Consider the following 21,725-nt stretch of genomic DNA (forward strand, 5'->3'; position numbering starts at 1 on the left):
TTAAGATTGAGCCGTACCACTTTCAGGGACCAAATGCTGTTCTGAGATGCACTGCTGTGCCCCCTGGTTTCAGCAGGGTTCCTTCGTTTTGCCTGAGAACAATTTGATAAAGATCTAGCCGCGCTCTCTCATTTTCTTCCTTGTGATGGGGGAACAGAACCATAACATTAGTCAGCAGTTTCTGAATTTTGACCCACAATAGCAAAGATACCGAAAGACAGGAGAAATAGATGGAGGCAATTACAAACAGTCATTTGATTGATGGTTGACATTGTTAGAGCTTCAGCTGTATGTCAGGTTGCGGTGGTGCTGAATCCCCATCCCTGCCGGTGGGTGTTGCCATGGGCAACGGTGCACTGAAGCCAATAAAAAGGAGAGGAAACGAGGGGAGACTCAACCTTGGGGGGAGCTGTAGGGTATGCGCTATAAATTATGTTATACTTAGCAATATGCAATATCAAAATTCAGGAAAGCTGCGTGTAACTGCTAGCAGTACTATGTCAGTTCCTAGTATCTGTTTCTCCCATAAAGTACGTGTTAAAACTTTTGTATGGGTTGCTGCTTACTATCCTGCATCTGTCTTTATTCAGGGAAGAAAGAAGTGGTAAAATAACAGCAGAAACATTTCCATGTGGTGCATGTATTCGCTGCTGTGCAGTCTGCGTTTCTGCTCTTTTCCTGCTTCTTTCTGCTAGAGAAAGTGATGTGGTTCTGTTGCATACTAACAGATTGGCTTGCAAGAGTATTGAAATTTCCGCTATTCTCCTGTACACATGGTTGGTAGCACAGAGGGTTTTTGTTTTGTTGTGGATTTTTTAAAGAAGTAATCAGCAGATTTGTTGTTTCTGTTTGATTGTCAGTCAGATGTAGTCAGCTTTTCAAAGGCGCTAATGACTCGCTTTCCTTAGAAAGGAGGAAAGCTCTTTTTAGCATCTGGCCAGCTGGGCCAGGTTCTGATTTCCATTAAGTTGGTGCCAGTTCAAGGTAATTCCACTGAAGGAAATGGAGTTTGGCCAGGTGTAAAACTAAAAATTCAGCTGCATTTTCTGCTGCCAGACAATCCTATATTTAGAATCCCATTTTTCATGGAGTACAAAGGCTTTTTTTCCCTATGAATGGGAACTCATAAGCACTGCAACATGACTCCTCTTGTGTCCGGTCGTGCAGCAGAGAAAGCACCCTCAAATCATAGATCACAGTTTCGCTACACTAATGATCTTTGCACTAATGGAAAGAGACCAACTTTCTGGTAGTACTAGCGTCATCACACAGAACTAGACACGATTGGTTTTGTGACCTGTCATGTTTGATTAGATTTTTATGAACACCTCTACCACAGACGTCTACATGTGAGCCTTGACTAGTGCTGTGCTAGCTGTAATAACAGCATCTCAAGTTGTACTGAAAGAACTGCAAGAGAAGTAAGAGGTAGTCAGTCCGGTATGATGATATTCTTCCTCCCCACCATTTCAAAATATTAATTTCAACTGGAAATTATACCAGAAAGGCTTATCCATGATCCACTTTTCAATGTAATATAAACCTGAAGCACAAGGCAACAGATTTCCTTTTTTATTTGTATTTTATTTTCATTAAAGCCCATTAATCTTTTCCTTAGGGGACACTGTAATTTAAAAAAAATGAATGTGTTAAAAGAGCATTTTTTAAAAGAAAAAAAAAACCTCTAAAATTCCCATGCAATATTTTGCCTTTATGCAAACTTCTCCTTGCTGAGAAATTTACTGCATTGTTAATATGAATTTCTCAGGGAAGCAGGGACAGGTGGTTGTTTTTAAAGATAATAAAGTTTGTTTTTAAATGTAGCAAAGGTAGGCAATTCTAAAGGCCCTGATCAATCACTAAGAAGCTTTGTTGTAAAAAAATACTTCTTTAGAATACAAAGCAGGCTTTTCAGAACATTCAGGCATAAAAGGGGAGGGAAGAGTGAGAGAGAAACATCACAAAAGCAGGCATAATTGATTCATAACATGTACTGAAGAGATGCAAAACAACAATGTAATCACATACTATTCGGTTTTCCTGCAGCTTCTTGCATATGAATTGACCACCTTGCATCCCAGTTCTGCTCTGTATTATTAATTTTATTAAGCTGTAAGTTCTTATATTTCAGTCTGTTGTCAGCTTTACAGATTTTTACAGCAGCAGTTGAAATGTAGTGGAGCTGAATGAATGCTTCTTGTGCTGTCTTCCGTGTCACTCCAGATATCAGCGCAATCTCACCGCAGGCCTTCCTTTCAGTCCCACTAAGCCTCCCAGTAAAAGCAAACTACACTGCCATCAAGATAATATCCAATCAATTAAGCATGTCTGTGAAAGCATTTCTTAAAGAAATGGTGGGCCTAAGCTTACGAAAGCCTTTCAGACAGCTCTTATCGTAAAGCGACACTGACATTTGCAGGCTTAATTTATGTCTTTGAGAGACATGGTAAAGCTAGAGGAAAAGGAGGACGAGGATGCTGCCTGAGAAGGAAGTCTTTTTTGGTGCAGCTCCTCCCATTTACCTCTATTTACTGCCACGGAGTCCAGCATAGGCTTCAGTTTCACATTCAGCTTCACTAGACACTGGAAGAAGATTAAAAAATAAGAGGGTGAGAGAAAAAATACTGACAGTATTTCCATTCCTCTGATGGACAGTCCAGGGAGTAACAGGGTAAAAAGAGTTTAATATGCACCATGCCCCCACCCTCCTCGCCCCCAGCTGTAAACTCCTGTGTAGGTAAAGCTGCTTGTTCCCACTGAGATCTCTTTATTGTACTTGTTTTGCCTGTGGCTTTAAGTAAGCCACCAAAAATGTCAAAAAAGCACGTAAGGTGGCAGAATTGCTGCTCAACTAGTTTAGCTTTGTAATCCTTAAAAATAGCCCTTTTGAGGCATCCCCCAGGTGCCTGAGGCTATCTGGTTGCTGGCATCTATGAGCAGGAGGTCCACTGGTTGGATGACAAGTTGGACAAAGCTGAAATAACCTTCAGATCCTCCCTAGTGCTAGATTCTTATTTCCTATAGATGAGTAAACCACAACAGTACTGCAGTACTGTGTTTTCCAAAGCTGTGTGCTCAAAAGAAAGAAAAAAAAAAAGTTTTCTTTTTGGATTGCACTGAAATCACCTCTTTTCTACATAGTCCAAAGCTCACAGAAGCCAGTAAGAATCTTTTATCTGGTTTCAACTGGCTTTGAATCAGCCCCCAAATTATATATATAATCCCTGCACACCTTTGCTAGACGTTTATTTTACCTTCCCCTTTAGTATCAAGTACTTATATGGAAAGACCACAAGTGCTTCACTTGGTTTTGTTCCTACATTAAAGAGAGTCAGAACCTCATTAACAGCAGCACCTGGATGTGAAGAAAGGGTTAACCAGTTACCTCCGAAGCGGACAGGTAATGTGCTCTTTCAGGGCAGAGGAGTATTATTCTTTTGCAGCTTTTTTGATTAGCAAGAAGTGGGTTTTGCTGAGAGTTGGGTATCATGCTTTCTCCAATTTGTCATTTGAAATTAAGGCTTGGTGCAAGGAAAAAAAAATGACAGAGAAGACAGCAAAAGTTGTTTTTCTAAAAGTGCAGAAAATTATTAAGGAAAGGAAAGGGGAAGCAGGTACCTTTGCAGTTGATCATTTTCATTATTTGCTTTAAATAGCAGGGTTAACAGCAACCACTTTAAATGGTCCCCAGAGCCCAGACACCACTAAAGAACTGGATTTTTTTTATAGCTAGTCTGCATGCCATGGGAGCTTGGTTAGCTACTGAAGTAAGTCTTGGTAGATTTTAATTGAGCTATTATATGATAATTAAGGGTTAATGGCCTGATTTTAAGATGTGCTGAAAACTTGCAATTTCAGTTGACTTCAGTAGGAAATATGAATGCTCAGCACTTCTGAAAAATCATGCCATGAGTAAGTAGCTGATTTGTGTGGAACTTGAAGCAAATCTGCTTGAAATTATTTCCTTAGAATATGGCAAAGACTGAGCAGATAATTTTGCAACCTTGGGCCTGGGGTAAGAGGCAGAGTCTGCCATGTATAGTATTGCTCGCTGGTGACGGTCGTTCATTTGATAGAATGGACATGGATTAATAACATTTACATCACCGTGCCTCAGAACTCGCCATTTTTAGCTCTTTATTTCAGACCATTGTGTATTCCTCAAACCTGATTTGGCAGAGTCTAAAACAGAGTGGTAGCAATACATCATAAACACCTGAAAATACCTGAAAAGCTCACTGCCATTATCATTAGCACCTGCATTACCACTGCTAACTCAGCGTCTAGAGGTAGCACATTAGATACTCAACTCTTGACAGCAACTTATCAGATCCTTTCTGTGCAAAGCCAGTATCCATCCACTGGCAGTTAAGCTTGCTGGTATTTCTTAAATCTTGAAAAAGATTTCGTGAAGTATTTTTCCAATATACAATTTAGATTTAAAAACCAAAAATAATCAGTGTTTAAATCGGTGTTTAAAAATCAGTATGTTTCAAACGTCTCTAAGCACAAAGACGGCATTCTGCACTCACACCCGGTCAGCCCCAGGATCTGTAAGCACAAAACGCAGTACGGTCTGTTCCTGTCATAATGCTATACCAGCAACCTATACCTGCTACAGGCAACGTAGAGGAGAAGGAGCTCATTGGGACAGTGGACTTTGTCTCAGTGTGGCTGTGCAGCTCTAGGCTATGTCTGTGTCCTTTCTATACTGTTTTTTTGCCAAGACTGACCACAAGACCATGATGTTTTCAATCCTAATGCCAGGGAGCAAATGCAGAGGTCTGGGCATGACCTACTGCTGTGCCCATCCCTCCCGGCCTAGGCAGATGCCACGCTTTTATGGTAGGAGACAGCCCTCCCACGTGCAGTGCCAGGAGGATTGTGAGTGCTTGAGCTGCTTAGATCAGTTAGCTTTGCATTGACCACAGCAGAGACCAGAAGCCCAAGTAGATTGGGAATGGATTCAAGAAGCACTCACACAGTTCTACCGTAATCACTGCATCTTACGAGCTGTAAACACATTTTAAATCCAAAAGTAAATACATATATTTCTTAGAAATATATACCTAAGTGCATATTACAGAGTCTAATAACCCAGGTGCAACAGAGGTTACCAGGTGAATAACAAGAATGGTTAACTAATAACATTAACTTTGATGAAATAAATTAAAAGGAATATTTAAGAAGAATAAAACATGTCTTTAATATTCAGTTTTACCATAGCACAAGCAATTAATTCTATGGAATACTGACAAAATATATAGTGTAATTTTAAGAAACTTTATTTTGTTACACATGAATTTAGATTAGGGATACTTGACAGTGCAGAGTTTGCACTTGGTCTATAAAATGTCTTTATTCAGACATTGATTTGATGTTTAAACCACTGCTCCTCTATTTAGTGTCCTTTCACTTTGGGACTCTTTCATTCTGATCTAGTCTTTTAATTAAACCAACTACTATAATTCCTATGGAAATTAGCTTTTATTTTATTTTTTCCAGCTACCAAAGCATTTCAGTAGGACTTTTCTGATACAAAGTACACAAATTCGATTTTATTTCTGCTTGAGATATAATTAAAAACTCATTTGATTACTATATATCTGGCCCTGTTTTAATTATTAAACTCCAGTAATCAATTTTCTTTTATGAAGCGTCTGGGAAATTATCTCAAAAGCAACACATTTCTCTCCCTTCTGGCAGGCTCTCGACCATTTACTGAATTACATTCATAGCACCTGCTCCTGATCCGGATTAAACCACCAATTTATTCCCAAAGCTATTTAAGTTTATTTGGCTGTAGCCTAGTCAGGGTTTTCTACCTCCTGGCTGCACTTTTTACTTTCCATTTTATTGCATGAAAACCCCTTGATGTACTGCTCCGCCATGCTGCTATTTTTGATGCATGCCTCTTACGAACAGCTTTGCTAGTGATCTGTCCAATTTGGTATCCAGCTTCTTAACGCTCAGTTTATTATTTGCTTTAGTAGGAAGAGGCTTGGACTTCAACAGCTGTCTGACATGGGATACCACCACATAAACTCATAGCTCCAGAAATGTCCTTTTTCCTCGTCCCGCCTTGGGGCAGCCAGCCGGACACGGGGCGGGGGTGGGGGAATCCCCGTCTCTCCGCCTGGGAGCTCGAGGCCCACTTGCAGTCCTTCCGCTGCAGCGCAGCTGCCTGGCTACACAGCAATAGGAACAGGACTGGTGGCCCTTCCCATTTTATCCCCTCTGCTGCAAAAGCTGTTCTTACTCGCAGAGTGATAGAGCGTGCTGGAAGAGCGGGCATGCTGGCGGCTGTGTGCTGCGGTGTTAGGAAGAGCCAGATAGGTTTGCAGTTCCCTTCTGCATCCGTGTGTTACCTCAGACGCGCGACTAAGCTGTTTCTCAGAAAGTTACTCTATAGCACTGGCTTTTTCTTACCACCTTCAACAATTCAGGTGTCTTTTGTGATTATGAACTGCTCTGCCCACAGCATACTTTCACAAGGTATAGCTCCTCTTACATATAAGCTCCTCCAGCTCAAGAAAAGGTTAAAGGCACTTCGGCAATACATTGTGTGCACCTGGGAGAGGGGCACAGCTGCCTGGAGGAAGAGCTCAAAAGGGGGAGAGCATGAGATACTCAGAGGAAGCTATTTACGGGAGAAGGGGGGGAGTGTGTTTTGTCTTGGGTATAGAGATGTATTTCTTAGGTATATTTCGCTAGGTAAAGCAAGAAAATGCAGAAACAGTAGAAGTAGCAACAAACCCCTTCAGGGAGAGGGTGATGGATAGCAGCGGAGGCATTTGTTGGTAGATCTATCTCCCGGGTTGAAGGGTAGTGGTTGGGGAGAGGACTTCATCTGCTACATCACCTTCATCTCTGGGAAAGGATGTTATCTGAAGCAGCCAAAATGCAGCACAGATGTGGCCAGAGTCTAAACTGTTGCTAAAGCAAATACAACATTTTGTTGTATTCTAAGACTAATACCAAATCCTTTTAAAGAGGAGCACGGTATGCCCTAACTTACAAACTTGCAGGACCTCCAGAGTACATACTCTTCTTTTTTTCTCCCTCCTCCTCCCCCCGGAGATTCTCATCCAAATATTGACCAATTCTGACCTTGCTTAACTTATGAGCTTTGACAAGCTCACGGAAGTATGGTTGCGGGTCTAATATTTGTAAAGTGAGTTTATGGAATAAGACCATATAAATTCTTTTTTATGACTGAGCACATATCAAAAAGTTATAGGTCTCAGTGTTCACTCTGCTTTGGAACCCAGTGGTTTCTAATGAATCACTTTTATTATGTAGGCAGTTTCTAAGTTGGAAGGGAGGACTAGTGACCGAGAAGGCATAGGGATAAATTCAGACCTGGTGTAAGCATATGAAGCATTGCTGAAGTCAAGAGAGTCGTGACCAGTTACAGCACAGCTGAATTGGACTCCTGAGTTTTGCTGAAGTGGCTTTCACGTGAGAATACATCGGCCAAAGGTGAGCCATCTATCTGAAAGTCCTTGAACTTCAGATTAGTTCAGATAAAAGGGAACCTGTACTGCAGTCATCCACAGATTTGATCTTCATAATACAAATACTTGACGGAAGTTGTTTTGAAAACCCCAAAGTATTTCCGTATATATGCCCATGTACTAAAAACAAAAAGACTGCTGAAATTTTACCTTCTATAGGTAGAATACAGAAGATAAAGCGATACAGAGAAGATATAGGGATTATCTTCTATGAACTTTTGACTGTGTGCGTATATGAATTAATTTTTTGCCCTACTGATTCAGGGCCATATTTAATCATTATGTTCCAGAAAAAATTACTGTATTTGGGAGGAGGCTGAGTTCATGGAAAAAAAAAAAAAAATTACTGCAATCTCCTCATCGTTGAAGGAGACTTTGTTTACTCCTTCTAGGGCTTACTGAGGAGGGGTCCAGATCGTCAAGTGCATAATGCATCAGTCCATTACCTTTGCATTTCTGCCAGGGAATTTTTTTGTGATGCCTAAAAATGGAATTAGATGAAATGAATATACTACTAAGTTCCCTGATTGATAGAAAACAGGGGTTTCTTTTATCTTCCCTATAGAAATTGTTAGCAGTGTGGAAGGCAGCTAATTGTGACTGGAAAGGGATCTAATACATGCACAAGTGTTCAGCTTTTCTGCTATGAATTAGCGTTATGTTTCTTTCTGGTGATGGTACACTAGCAAGAATAATGCTGCACTCCTTTGTAAGTAAACATGCATACTATACAGGGATGATTATAAAGTAAAAGATTCTCCACTGGTAAAATGTGCCAGGTACTTCAGGGAGGAAAATATGTACAGGGAGGAAAATATGTATGTTAGCCAAATGTGCTCTGACCGATATCAAGCATGCTGTGCTGTCCAAGAGAAAGAGTAATACTAAAGGACTGGGTACCTACTGAAGCAGCTCAGCTGATGTGTTGCTATAGTTGCAAATGATTCATCTGTTCATAATAATTTCATGAAACCAAGGGTTTGCTCAGAAGAGGAAGAATTATTATTTCATAAACAACTTCTTATTTTGCTCTGCTGTTTATGGTTTTGTTCTATGTCTGAAGCGTGTGAGAGACAGAATGTTTCCAACTCTTTTCCTTTCAACATTTTAACCAAGCAGCTGATCAATGTCTTCTGCCTTGCTATTAAATGGATTTTGAAAAACTCTTCAAACCGTATCAGTCTCATATCCTTATTTAGTTCTTTGAATTTGCCCTCAGCTGGGAATTCTGCAGGCAACTGTGATTCTGTTGTGTTAAACACTTACTTGAAGCATTTCATCCATCATCATTTCTAGTCCTTTTCTGATGCAATGTAGTTTGTGCTTTGTCTTTCTTGAAAACTGAATGGCTGTTAAATTATCCATTTATCTTCTTTCAGATTTGCTGTACAATTTGAGTTCCCTCTATTGGCTGTCTCTTCTACCTCATCTGCCAACTTTTCAGTCTAATTCCTCAGATCTTTATATACATTTCCATACATACTGCATGTCCTTCGCAACATATTGGGCAGATAATTCTAAAAAAGACAGCAACAGAAACTGTAGTATTATGAATTATTCACTTTTTCTCATGGATCACTGAAGAAAATTTGGCTTCACTAAAGTCAATGGCAAATGGTGGTTTTTCTGTCTTCTCCCAAATATGTTTGTTGATGACTTGCCCTTTCAGTTGAGACCTTTTTGGCGTAAGAGGACTATCTGAGAAGTAAGTTGAAGTACTCTTGTTTGAAGGGAAAAAGTACTCATTTTTGCCATGTCTTCTTCTAAGCAATTTGGGAAAACTTGTAAATTCCTAAAATTGTTGATAGTAATACAATGTTTCATAAATAATCTCACCAAATTACAAAAATTCTAGCAAAAATAATGTTCAGTTAATTTCCAAAAGCAAAGAGGATCAGGATCTTTGCGCCCATTGTAAAAAGGTGTTTGTGATACTCATAGACTCAAAAATCCTTTACTATGCGTTTCCGTCTCACTGTGAAATAGTGACTGACTTAGAAGGGAATTGCAAATAAAAGCATTCTGTCGTCTTTTCCTGGTTTTTCTTTCTTGTATAGCTCTTCTTCACCTTTCCTCTCTATTAGTGCAAAAGTAGTAGAAAAAACCAGACTCTCAGGTTAAGGGCATAAGGTAAGCAAAAGAGTTCACTGATGTTTATTCCGTTACTGGGAGTTGTAATACAGTCATAGTATCTGAGTTTTCTGAAGTTCAAGAGAATTCATTCTGGGTGGCCTCGTTTAGGTTCATCGTTAGTAGACAAGCAACAAGGCAACAGAAGTTCTGAACCTAGCTGAGTTCCTATTTCAAGGCTACAGAAAGATCCTTCTGCAGTGCCAAAATCTCCTTTCTCTGGGACGAACCCTTATTCCTAACATAATCCTTAGCTACCAACTCCCCCCAGCACTGGCATTTGGCCTGATTAAGTTTCCTCTGAAGCAAATTTCTTACAAACACAGGAGAATATGTTGCATCTGCTCTTCCTTGGATAATATTACCTCCTGGATTTCAACACAAAGTGAGACTAATTTGATCTGCCAACGTCTGTGCAGCCTCAGTCCATGGTGTATCACATACTGCATCCTGAGCCTATCTGCCTTACTAATCCTTGTCAGCCAGGCAGTCCCAGGAAGCACAGATGCATTATGTTTCACTCTCTGTGTCCAAACGAAATGTCAGAAATAAGCACTGCCAAAAGTGTGCATCTTTATGGTATTCTTTAGAATCTATTGAATCTATCCTCCTCTTCCCTCAACATGCTACAAAGGAAAAACTGATTTCAATGAGAATCACACAGAGCTGATTGCTTCCTGTGAATACATTTTTTCTGAATAGCTTAGTCCTGGATTTCCTTTTTCTTTTTTTTTTGTTAAAACACTTCTCAACAACTTGTGAACATATTTCAGGGAACGTCTATATATTGCTCATGTGAACAGGTCACTACCTAGTGCTATCCCTGCCCCCTGACTAGTTGCAAACTTAAAATAGAACAGCAGTGCTCTGACTTTTGTACCAACAACTCCAGGTGTGGGTGAATGGTGGGTACAGCAAGCCATTTCCAAAATGTTCATACAGGTAAACTCTTCCTCATTAAATAATTTTAAAAGTTTGTCAGTTCCGACTGTATAGAGAGGACAGAAGCGTCTGAAGGAAAAAGTCATTGTTTTGGCTGCATCCAGTGACTCTTCCCTGAGTAAGGACTAAGCCATCCCATACAGGCCATTCTAGAGCAGGACCTCTAGAGGAGCGGTCCAAACCCTGACTTTCTTATCAATATTTCCTAATGCAAAATTGTAACTGATGGAATGAGGGAAAAGTATAGAAGTGGTAACTGAGGAAGGGCTGCATCAGGACATAGCAGTGTAAGCATACCTTTTCCTCCTTCTCTGCAAAGGAATATTAAAAGGTTAATCTCCTGCCTTATAATTGTAACTAGAGTATACACTTTTAGATAAAAATCACTGTGTGTGCATACGCACTTTCAATTCAGGTGTCAGAGTCAACTCTTGAACCGGAGAAGTTAAAGCACAGAGGTAGCCATGACTGTTGGAGATTTCTGTGTATTTTTTTCTGTGCTTTGTAGAGGCTCTACCATTTATGATATCCTGTGCATTTAATGTATGCTTACAAGCAGAATAGATGCTTTTGCAGCTACAGCATCACACTCTAAAGATATCTTTAATTACAAGGCCAGACATCATCTGTAGGAAGACAGGCATATCAGAGCTCTTGGAGTTGTAGACAGAGTGATTAGATTTCTTTCTGAGTACGTCAAACAATATGATAAAGGAGGACTCTGTCCCTCTACATTCCATTCAAAACATTTAAAGTACTTGCTAGGCTAACATAAACGTTTCTACTCTTTCCAGATTCCCCCCTAGAATCCTGGATGGAGTAATGCAAATTCACTTCTGTAGAACTATTATATGTTTAAAACTCTCAATACCCAAGAAAATCTTGAATAGCACTAAAAATAGCTCTAAAATGGAGCAGTTCAATGGAGCACCAAGGTAGAGGTGAGCAGGGCAATCTCAGGCACGCATAAGTTGTAAAAGCCGTGAGCTGCTTTATCTTCCACAAAGACATCTCCCTTAAATTTAAATAGCTGCTGTCATTGTCACTGACTACCTGACTATGTATTTATCTGCCCAGAAGCAGAGTGCATGGCCTTTGGCCCTGCTATTCATAGTGTTACTGTCTCTGCCTAACAATGCTGTGAACAGAGCTGGGCTTCTGTTAGCATCTTTTGTTTGATGTGAATCGCTGAAGCTTTGATGTTGTTTGTGAGAAAAATAATGATTAAAAAGAATAAGATCTTCACTCTCCCACTCTGTCTGCTCCCCACAGAGAAATCTAATCTGAGTTGGGAAAAATCTGTGACTGATCCTGTCTTAGGTACACACAAACCACAGAGTCCAGGAAAGAAATCTATTAGTGTTTAAACTCTTAGCATCTCTTTACTGGAGGGTCAGAGAGGTAATTTGTCTAAGTGATCAGAATTCTGTTTCCTGTTACATGAACATGTATGTCCAAATAGAATACTTTCTCCATGTGGTGAACACAGCTGTCAGTGTAGCTATAGTGCTTTATTTTCAGTGGGATGTCTTAGATTCTTCTGCTTTAGTTGCATGTGCTTCTCCTTTATAGAATGTTCTACCAAAAAAAAAAAGGGGATGATTACGTCATACTGAAGCTACATGAGTAGATTTGAAATGCTCTACAGTTCCAAAAAATGCATTTTTCCTTATAAATTATTATTCTAATAAGCTTGTTTCTCATCTCTACTGATGAACTCTTTTCTTGCTGGCATTTTTGAATGACGAGCAAATGTGATGTAGTAAAGCATAACTAAAGCCCCTAAAACCAGAACTTCCGGGTAAATGGATGGCTGTTCCGCTATGCAAGGCAAAAACTCCACTGACATAAAAATACTCTGATCAGTGATCACTACAGTAAAAAAAAAAGTAAATTCAATAAAATTATAATGTCCAAGTGTAATAAAAAGCAATTAACAAAAAATTGGGAAGCTTTTCTCTTCCCAAACTTTTGATCCAGTGCAAAGGAAACAGATTTGATTACTAACGTATTTAGAAATTGGAGGTGGCTTGATTCCCACATTTAGCAGCAGATGTGGGAGAGAGCAAGGGAGCAGAGCCATGGCTTACCTTGTGCCAAGAGCAGAGTCAGGCTTATAGAGCAAATGCAATAAAGGTTTTGGATTTAGATACTTGGATATGGGAAATCTAGCTGTGTATAATTCCTGATTTTTTTTTTCTATCCCCAGCTATTATTATTTATTTATATTTAGCTTCAAGCTCCATGTTAGCTTATGATGTAGCATGTTTTGTATATCTTCGACTTACTTTCTTCTGAGTCAGATGGGCATTCCAAGGGACAGTCAGTCAAACAGGATTACTAATGGAAGGTGCACAGATCTTGTGGATTTGCTAGTCACTTGTAAACCTTCTGACAAAACGGGGCCAAACTCAGAAAACAGTTTTAGCCAGGTAAGCAGAGGGCTGTGATATACATCCCCCAATGAAGGAGACTTCATTATCCTTTATTTGGGAGAAGAACTGCACCTCAAAGTAGGTTGTCTTGAGCTACCTTAAGGAAATGCAGAGAGCAGAGCAGACGCATAAGGAGGAGGTAGAGCCAAATCTCCCCAGAAGACTGATCAAGCCCCAAAGAATGTTTCAGAACCGAGAAAAAAAAATAAGGCTAGGAAGGCCATAACTCTCTAAAATCCTCTGCAAAGTTTATATATTGTTTTAAGTATGAAACATCCCTTGTGGGCACTCTGGTATGTGGCCTAGCTCATAAGCTTCGACTGTGCAGAAGATATGGTTTGTTATAGTATTGTCAGTGGCAACTGGGGTTGTGTCAGACCATTCCTGGAAGTTTGGGCAGTGAAGTTCCTTCTGCATTGCATACTTCAGACATCCGCAGCTGCCCAGAATAGCCTACTCTTGGGAACTACTTTGAGCAAAGAAAATTTCAGGGGGCACTGCTGATTTCCTGTCTGACTTTAATGGGAGTTGCTGGCATTCACTGGTTGCTGGGACCATCTCTATTGTGTGGGTGTCCAATAAAACAGAGCACAGCATTAGGTCCTGCTGTATCAACTGCATTGGTATGGACACATGCATTCCCCACAGAGTTCCCTTCAGGGCTCTGGATGCTAGGATCTGCCCACACGGATTCAGAACTTCTAATCACTAGTATGGAAAAAGTTACATGCAAAAGCCTTGATTTTGTTCTCTATGGTTTAATGTTGTAATTTTGGTATCACAATGAGTGTCAAATGTTTATGTCAAACATACGGTTTTTATAAGCACTATGCTAGTGAGCTATACAAGTACCGCTAAGATTTTACTAATTTGTCAGCTGCCATTCTGCCTCTTTATGTTGCATTTGTAATGATGTAACCCATTCTATCCCCACATGCAGTCCCTACAACGTATTACAACGGCTAGAATTTTAAAGAACATATTTGGAAAGAAAAAAAAAGCAAGCTAGGACTTGGCCATAGTTGTAGTGTTCAGCCAGCCCTAAACGGAGGATTTACAATGCCTGAATACACTGCTGATGTGATATGTGTATTGAGGTTTGATTAAGCTGGATATGAAAATGAAAATTTGGCTTCACATTGAAGAGAGAATCTCCCGCAGTGTGATACTATGACATCAAGTTTTCTGTTTACCCCTAAGGCTGGTGCTGCAATGACTTCCAGGTTTGATGGTGTCTCTTTTTTAAGTTGTTGAGCAGCAGGCTAATAGCTGCACAGCATGATGCAAAGACAGCAGAAAGCAGGGAAATCAGATGTGAATATATTCCCCAGAGATCTCCTGCTAAGATGGAGCTAACTAACCAGAGCTTTAGTGCTCAGATGTAGTCTTCTCATGCAGAGGATGGTATGATTATCAGCTCTTCCTGCTTTATTGTACATTTTTGGATTACAGATGCTATTACAAATCACAAATTCTGGTATAATATGCATTCTAGTGTAATATGAACTATTACATTGAAAGGAACATTATTTTTAAAGAGTTTTCGTCGAAGGTCAGTCCCCCCCCCCCATATTGTCCAAAATTATTTTGGTATTTTAAAAAATATAGGTTTATTTTCTTCTTCTGTGCTTGCTTTGCCTTAATTGTTTGAAAGCCATAGATTTAGTTTATTTCATCATGACAAAGACTGACCTAAGCAAGGGACAGGATCTACCGGCAAAGCAGTAGCCCACCTCACTGTTTACACAAGCGCATGTTGTCCATGTCACACAACACAAGTTGCCTTTGCTGCTGGGCAGTCACTTCATTATTGCCACAGTGGCAGCCTCAGATGCCAGAAGGTACAGAGGGCAGGGGAAGCACATCATCCTTCTTACCTCGTTTACTATCGGTGACACATCTGGTCTGTAAAATGAAAGGAACTGCTAAACCATTATTGTGTGCGTAGAGGGAAGCTACGTTCAGGGAGAAGTTCAACAGTTTAATGTTAACATGGTAGCTGGTACCTGCTTCCCAGCTTTTGGCTTTATGTCATCACTGACTCATTCACTGCTCAGAGATATGAGGCAGGGGTAACAGGGAAAACTTGCTGCAGTTCCCAAAAAATGCCTAGTGAGAACATCCCCACGTCTTCTCAGATATCAGTGGCCAAAGTGGCAGTCTTTAGTGGCATAAGGCAGTCTGTGTGGTTTCAGTGAGTAGGAGGAAGACTGGCTGACAAAGTTATTGATGGTTAAGTTTCTATAGTGTTATTTTCCATTTATCATCCTGCTCGTGTAGCTTTGCTTTCTATACGTAGAAGAGAGAAGTTAAAACAGTGAAGCTTATATTACACAAGTCAGATTCTGAAGCTGGTTTAATCCTAAAAGAGAAAAGCATTATTCTGGTCATCTGTAGCCCTAATAAAGTAGTACTTGAGAGCTTACACACCTTATACCAAGCACCTACGAAGTCTGTGTAGAAGCATGATTAAAAGAGTAAACTCCAAGTTAAACAGCACACAGGTTAAACCACAAATCATTTTTCACTGACCTTAAAGACTTTGGCCTAGAGTGCCCCTAAACAGTTTGGAAAGGAGCCAGAAAGGAGTGCAAAGGCTCAGCCTTGAGCTTCCCTTTGGGTCACACATATTCGGACAGGTCTGACAGCAGCACCTAACGAGGCTGTCCCTCTGGCACCTCTCTTCAGAGCACTCCACACCTTGCCATGATGAGAACCAGTTTGTCTCAAACATAATAAAATAAACAGTTGCCCTATCAGCTTTTATAACTTAGAGAGGAATTATGTTTACAGAAATTACCATCTTCAGGGAATCTGAAGATTTCTGCATAGAATTCAGACTTTTGGTAAAGTCAAAGAAAGATAAGAGTTCAAATAGCCTTCAAGGCTGCACTGTAAGCTAAGTCTTTTTCTCTACAGAGCCAAGAACAATCTTCTCTGGACTCTACAGGAGCAGTAAGTAAAAATTACCTCATATAATGGCATGCAGATGCTATCAATCCACTCGAGCTGCAACCTGGGTAGTTCATCTTTCCTGTTCCGATCAAAAATGGCCTGAATTGAGAAGGGAACAAAACTGTCATGCTTTATTACACTGGCGTATTTTACAGACACATCATCCAGCACTTTGGAGCTATGATCAAATTCTCGCAACCAGAACACTTTGTAAACCATAATCAATCTTTGCAGCAGTCTCCCTACTGCTTTCACATGAAAAATAAACTGCTTATTTTCAATTCTGTTTTGAAATTTGTAGGCTGAATGCATTGTAATTTTATAATTCTGTGATGTAAAATAAATGCTCCACAGTTGGAGTTGAGCTGGTAGGAAACCTCCTGTAGAAATGTAAAGTAGATACCTTTGAGTAGAAATTTCCCTTTTCTCACATAGGGTTTTCAAGCTCAGCAAAATGAACAGTGATGGATCTGGGCTGGCGCCCTCCCTCCCAGTTACAGACCCTTTCTGCAGAACCAGCCATGTCTGTGAATCCAAAGGATGGGGAATCAACAGATCCGCTTTGGGAGCGGTTATCAATTTGTTCCTCTGGAAACAGCCTAATTCACTGCTCACGGCACTCCCCCAGAGATCGAAGCTGATGTTTAAGAGGCTCAGTTATTGGCTGAAAGGAGATGGAAGAAACTGAGTTCTGAAGAGTTTGAATGTGAGTTGAGTTTCCTCCATACCCTGCCTGAGATTACTTGGGTCCATCAGCTTTCTGTCCACAGGATTTTAATCCTCCTTCTAGTGGCCCATCCATACCATTTACTGAATTGCCTTTTTTTACTCTCTGAATATGCCAAGTTTTAAATATTTCTGTCTTTTTCTGTGGAAAGTCTGTTCTTATTCTGGGCCCATCTCCTTAAGGTTGATGTCTCCTGAGAAAACTTACTTTCCTTCTGTACCTTCCAGAAACTCCAGACTATACATATTACATTACATTAAATGTCTGGTTGAATTCTTCTAGTTGTAGCCTGCTCTTTCTGACCTAAACAGGTATCACACAGTGTATCTAAACAAGACCAGGAGGTAAGATTCAAGGACTCTGTGATCTTAAATGAGAACCTTGGGTTTGATTTTGGAGAATTCTGTATTTCCTATTCAAATGATTTTGAAAAATCCTGTCATTTTCAGATTGTTATAAGCACAATGCAAGAAAAAAAATCCTTGAGTTGTAAGATAAGAGAATATCACATTATCTTGCTGACTAACAATTCTCTTATCTAACTAGCAGCAATACCTATCTAGGTGGCTTGTCATAGTGATATGTCATGAAATACATCAGCATTTGATCTTGTTTAAAAATTCCTCATTAATATGGTAAAACTCTACATGATTTTGACCCTTAGCCATCAACTGTTAGAACTGATGAACTTTGTGATTATTTACAGGCCTTATCTCCCAACATAAAACACTTAATACATCAGTTTACTGATTCTTTGAAATTGTGACGGGCCAAACAGAGAGGAAAATTTTCCTTCAAGCTGTATGGCTTCAAAGCCACACATGGCCCACAAATTACTATATTCCTTGGTGCAGACTGTAGACCCCAAAGGAAGAGTGGGAGCCCTCCCACTGAAGACATTTATAGCCGTACACTCTTCTTTCACAGCTGTCTAGGTTGTTGGATGCAAATTTTCAGAAGACATGAGTCCAGAAGAAAGCTCTGGCTTTTGTCCTTCTCTGCACTTCTACCAGGTCTACAGTATGTCCAAAATGTAGATGTAATAACACACCTTAAAATAATTCTTAAGGTTGCTGGACCTGGGCCATTTGCACCGGAATTCATTGCTACTTGAAGACAGTAACATTAATGTATGTGTTGAAATAAAATTACTTCCTATTATGCTTCATTAGCATGAGAGACACATTTTGCAAATTTTATAGACAAGGTAGGAAAGGCACTTATATCCATATTGTATGGAATGGTACTTGCAGTTATTCAGGCCTAGATTGGGTCTCAGAATTGTGAATACCATGACTGATAGATTACTCTTCTACTGGACTATAGCTACTATAGCTTTTCTGAGATGTACACACAGAACTACTACAGAGAAGAAATCCATTAATGTCCCAACCTCTGACAGCATACAAAGTGAAAAGCCATTTATTGTATCTGAGCATTGTTTACTACTAACTTTTTAACTTTAATGACTTCATTACATTACCACCAGCTCGTGTGCGAGTATTATCAAAGTGAGAACAAGTCTGAGCCGCTGGAATGGTCTTTTTATTTTTTGGAGGCATAAACGTATTTGTGAATGGCTTGTAAGTTAAATTCTTTAGAATACTTTCTGTTATCCTTCTCCTATTGCCTCCAGATAATAGCTGGTCAACATTTTGAGGTATTTAACCTGGATAAGGCTTTCTTTTCAAATCGTTCTCTGAAAATCTTTATGAAACTTTTTTCCTTAGTTCTTGTTTGACACTTTATACCCATCTGCCTGTATTCCACTCAATACCAATTTATCGTTTCAATCACAGTGTTATATTTAGTTGTATATGTATAGAAATGCTTTTCAGCATTTGATACATCAAATAACACAGATAGACAGCTGCAGCATAAAGTAAATCTGACAATTTTGATTTCCATAAGTAGCTGGTGATTTTTTATTTGAATACTGTGTATTAAAAACAATACCTGTTGCTTAGAAAATTAACTGACAGAATAACCTTGGGAATAGATACAGAAAATGAGGAAAAGGGCTCAATACAAAAGTGACTGAGTTAACTGGAGAGCTTTTATGTATGACTCTAAATGCATGTCCTTATGGCCCAGAGCTTTTATTTATTCCAAGATTTTTCTTTACATACAAAATACAGTTAGTTTTTCTGAATGAACCAAATGATGTTTTCTTACCCTATTCAATTTAGTAACTATTTCAGAAGTGATAAAAACTTACTGAAGGAGTGAGTTTGAGTTCAGATCTTTCTCTGTCTCCTTGTTCAAAGAACTCACTGGTTACCAGCTCAGCTGCCTAAAATATAAATCATGATAAAGATTAGAGTTCTTGCTACATAATTTTTAGGGTAATGAGTTCTTCCTCAGACCATGATTTCAGCCTGTGCTTAACTGTAAAGAAATGAATAGCCCCACTTACATGACTGACGTCAGGCACATGTTTGTATAGTTTTCAGGACTGGGCATACAGGGGGTATAAATAGCCACAACCACTGATAGGCACACTTATTATCCTTTTTTGATAGGGAATTGACTGGGGGAATTGTGTTGCAATTTCGAGGTAGCACTCAATGCAGTGATATGCAACTTACTCAAGTACTTAGAACAGAAGAGAAAATTATAGCTTCTTGTTGGCATGCACAATTATGTCTGTAAAAATGCTTTGTAAAATGTGCAAGAGCTCTCTGGGCTGTTACAACTTCACTTGTCAAAGAAATTAACCAATAACCTCTGTTGTCTTAATTTAATGTGAAATCATAAAGGTTTTTTTCCCCACTAGGCTTTACTTTTTTCCCAGGACTGTCATCACTATAGGATCTGAATATCTAAATATGAACTCAGATTGTGATTATCATATTGAATCAAAATCAAGAACTGGTGGGTTGGATGTTGGAATGCGTCTTTCTGATTTTTGTGAATGAAGATGTTCTATTCAGCAGAAGTTTGTGCTTCGCAGGAGAACACAAGGTTTAAAAACAAAATTAGTTATGGAAACAACAGGAATGTTAGGAAGTCAAACAGTGAGCAGTCCTGATGTAGTAGCCTTTATGTACTGTACTCTTCTCGTGTGGGCCTTAGAAGGTAGGCACATGTGACATTTGAGATGCAAAAAAAGGAAACTAATCTACTGAAGATGGCACTGAGTTCCTAAAGCTCCTATCATGCCCCCTTATTGTTTTGAAGTGTTTTCAAGCTAGGAAATTATTTCATAATGCCAAGGCACAAGAGGGTGAACTAAGGAGAGAATCTGCACTTCATAATATCTCAAAAGTTCTGCATAGCTAACATTCACAAATCCTAAGCTTGTTACAGTTGAAATAAAGAGTACCAAAATAAATCGGAAGTAGGTGAGGTGATGCTATAAAGTACTCTTAAATCCTGAGCCAGGCTATCACACAGTTTGGAACTTTATAATGTATGTAATCCCAGCGCACTAATAAAATTCTGGATCAATACTCCAGATAGAGGAATAATTTAACAACTTAGCAGCAATAAAGGATTTGCCAAGTGTATTGTATAAAAATAATCAAGACGTAGTTTCACCCCTGTCTCTCACTGCTATTCTGATCCTGTTCTCCTTGTGTCCCTTTTCCCTCTTCTTTTGTCTGTTTCTATCTTCTCTTCCTGAATTTTGCCTTCTTACATGTAGCCTTTATTCCCTTTGATTCATATACTTTAATCTCCTTCTCCCTCACTTTTCACGTTTTTTTCCTTTCGGCACAGTTGAGGTCCAACTATTTCCTGTTTTCCCTCTGTGGACTTATTAGCCTCTCTGCTCAACCAGGTAATGTTTCAATCAATCCCAGACTGGATTTTTCAATATAAAGTAAACCTGTACACAAGGCTGCAGGGGAATTTTCACCTGCAGACCTTAAAAGCGATAAGGATAAAAAACCAGTTTGCCAGAGACTTCAGCACTAATTCAGCACCATATCACAAAGATTGACAGCATGGAAAACAGACCCTACCTGACATTTTGGCTGTTAAAGAAAATGGAGAAGCTAACTGGGTTAAAGAGGAAAAATGAGGAGGGATTGCACGCACTGCAGCTGTGGCTAGGTGGCACTGAAAAGTCTTGTGACTCATTTTCCCACTGCAGGATACAAACAACTTCCCTGATTTCCATGTGAGGTGACCATATTCTGAACGAGTAGAGTACCAGCCTTAAACGGACTATTGTCATAGTCTGCTTATAAAAAGCAAACTGCAAGCTGAGCTGAAGCCCTCACCACATAAATGCTTTTTTACTGAGTTAATGTGCATGTAACTTTCGCACTACCACAAAGGAGGGCAAGTCCCTTTCAGCTTCTGTTACTTCTCCAAGAAATCTGGCTCTTCCTGCCTCACTAGTTCTCTGGTCTAGCTTCTCTTTTTCACCCCACCTGTGTACTTTTTAACTCTCACTTTGCTGTTAAGCCAATCAAACTCCCTCCAGGTGCTTAGCCACACTCAGCTGCACTGCTATATTTCCTATTCGCTTCTTGGTGCTGTATATTCCTCCAAAACCCTACACAGCTCGCCTTCTACTGGCCTGTTCTGGACCTCAGTAAAAGACAGAGAATTATTAGCATGGGTACAGGAAATATTAAGGATGGATGCTGAGTAAGGAAAGATGCCTAGAAGAGGGAAAATCATGTGGTAAAGGACAAGACTTTGGGACGGGCTGCTTTTGCACATTGTAATTGTTTACTCTTTAGTATATTTCCAAAGAGCCTACTCAGCAGCAGAAGCCTGAATTCTTATTTGTTTGTTTCTAAGTATAGGATGCTAAAAAAGGCTCTATACTACACTTGCAGATTTTTCCATCAGTGTTGAGAAAATGAACACATTTCTCCTATCATATATACTGAAGATTTTATGCTAATCAAAGTTTGCAGATCATCTGCTGGTATTCTTGATTTAGGGAAGATTCTGCCACTGCCAAGGAAAACTTTGGGACAAAACAAGTAAGCGCAGCTACATGTGGCTAATGCTTTTTTTGTTTAATCCACCAATTTTGTGATATGGATTTAAAAGGTTAAT

General features: G+C 39.5%; 1 protein-coding gene across 1 annotated transcript in view; it reads right to left on the minus strand.

Moving 5' to 3' along the window:
* Window positions 1-2,421: 2,421 nt before the first annotated feature.
* The window catches only part of PDE11A (phosphodiesterase 11A), a 139,402-nt gene continuing 120,098 nt past the window's right edge, over window positions 2,422-21,725 (minus strand). Inside the window, exons 18-20 of the mRNA XM_075153335.1 lie at window positions 18,925-18,995; window positions 15,995-16,078; window positions 2,422-2,583 (exon numbers count right to left, since the gene is read on the minus strand). Coding sequence (XP_075009436.1) covers window positions 2,422-2,583; window positions 15,995-16,078; window positions 18,925-18,995 — 317 coding nt within the window. The remainder of the gene's footprint in view (window positions 2,584-15,994; window positions 16,079-18,924; window positions 18,996-21,725) is intronic.

The sequence above is a fragment of the Calonectris borealis genome, chromosome 6, assembly GCF_964195595.1.
Source record: "Calonectris borealis chromosome 6, bCalBor7.hap1.2, whole genome shotgun sequence".
NCBI classification, from domain to species: Eukaryota; Metazoa; Chordata; class Aves; order Procellariiformes; family Procellariidae; genus Calonectris; species Calonectris borealis.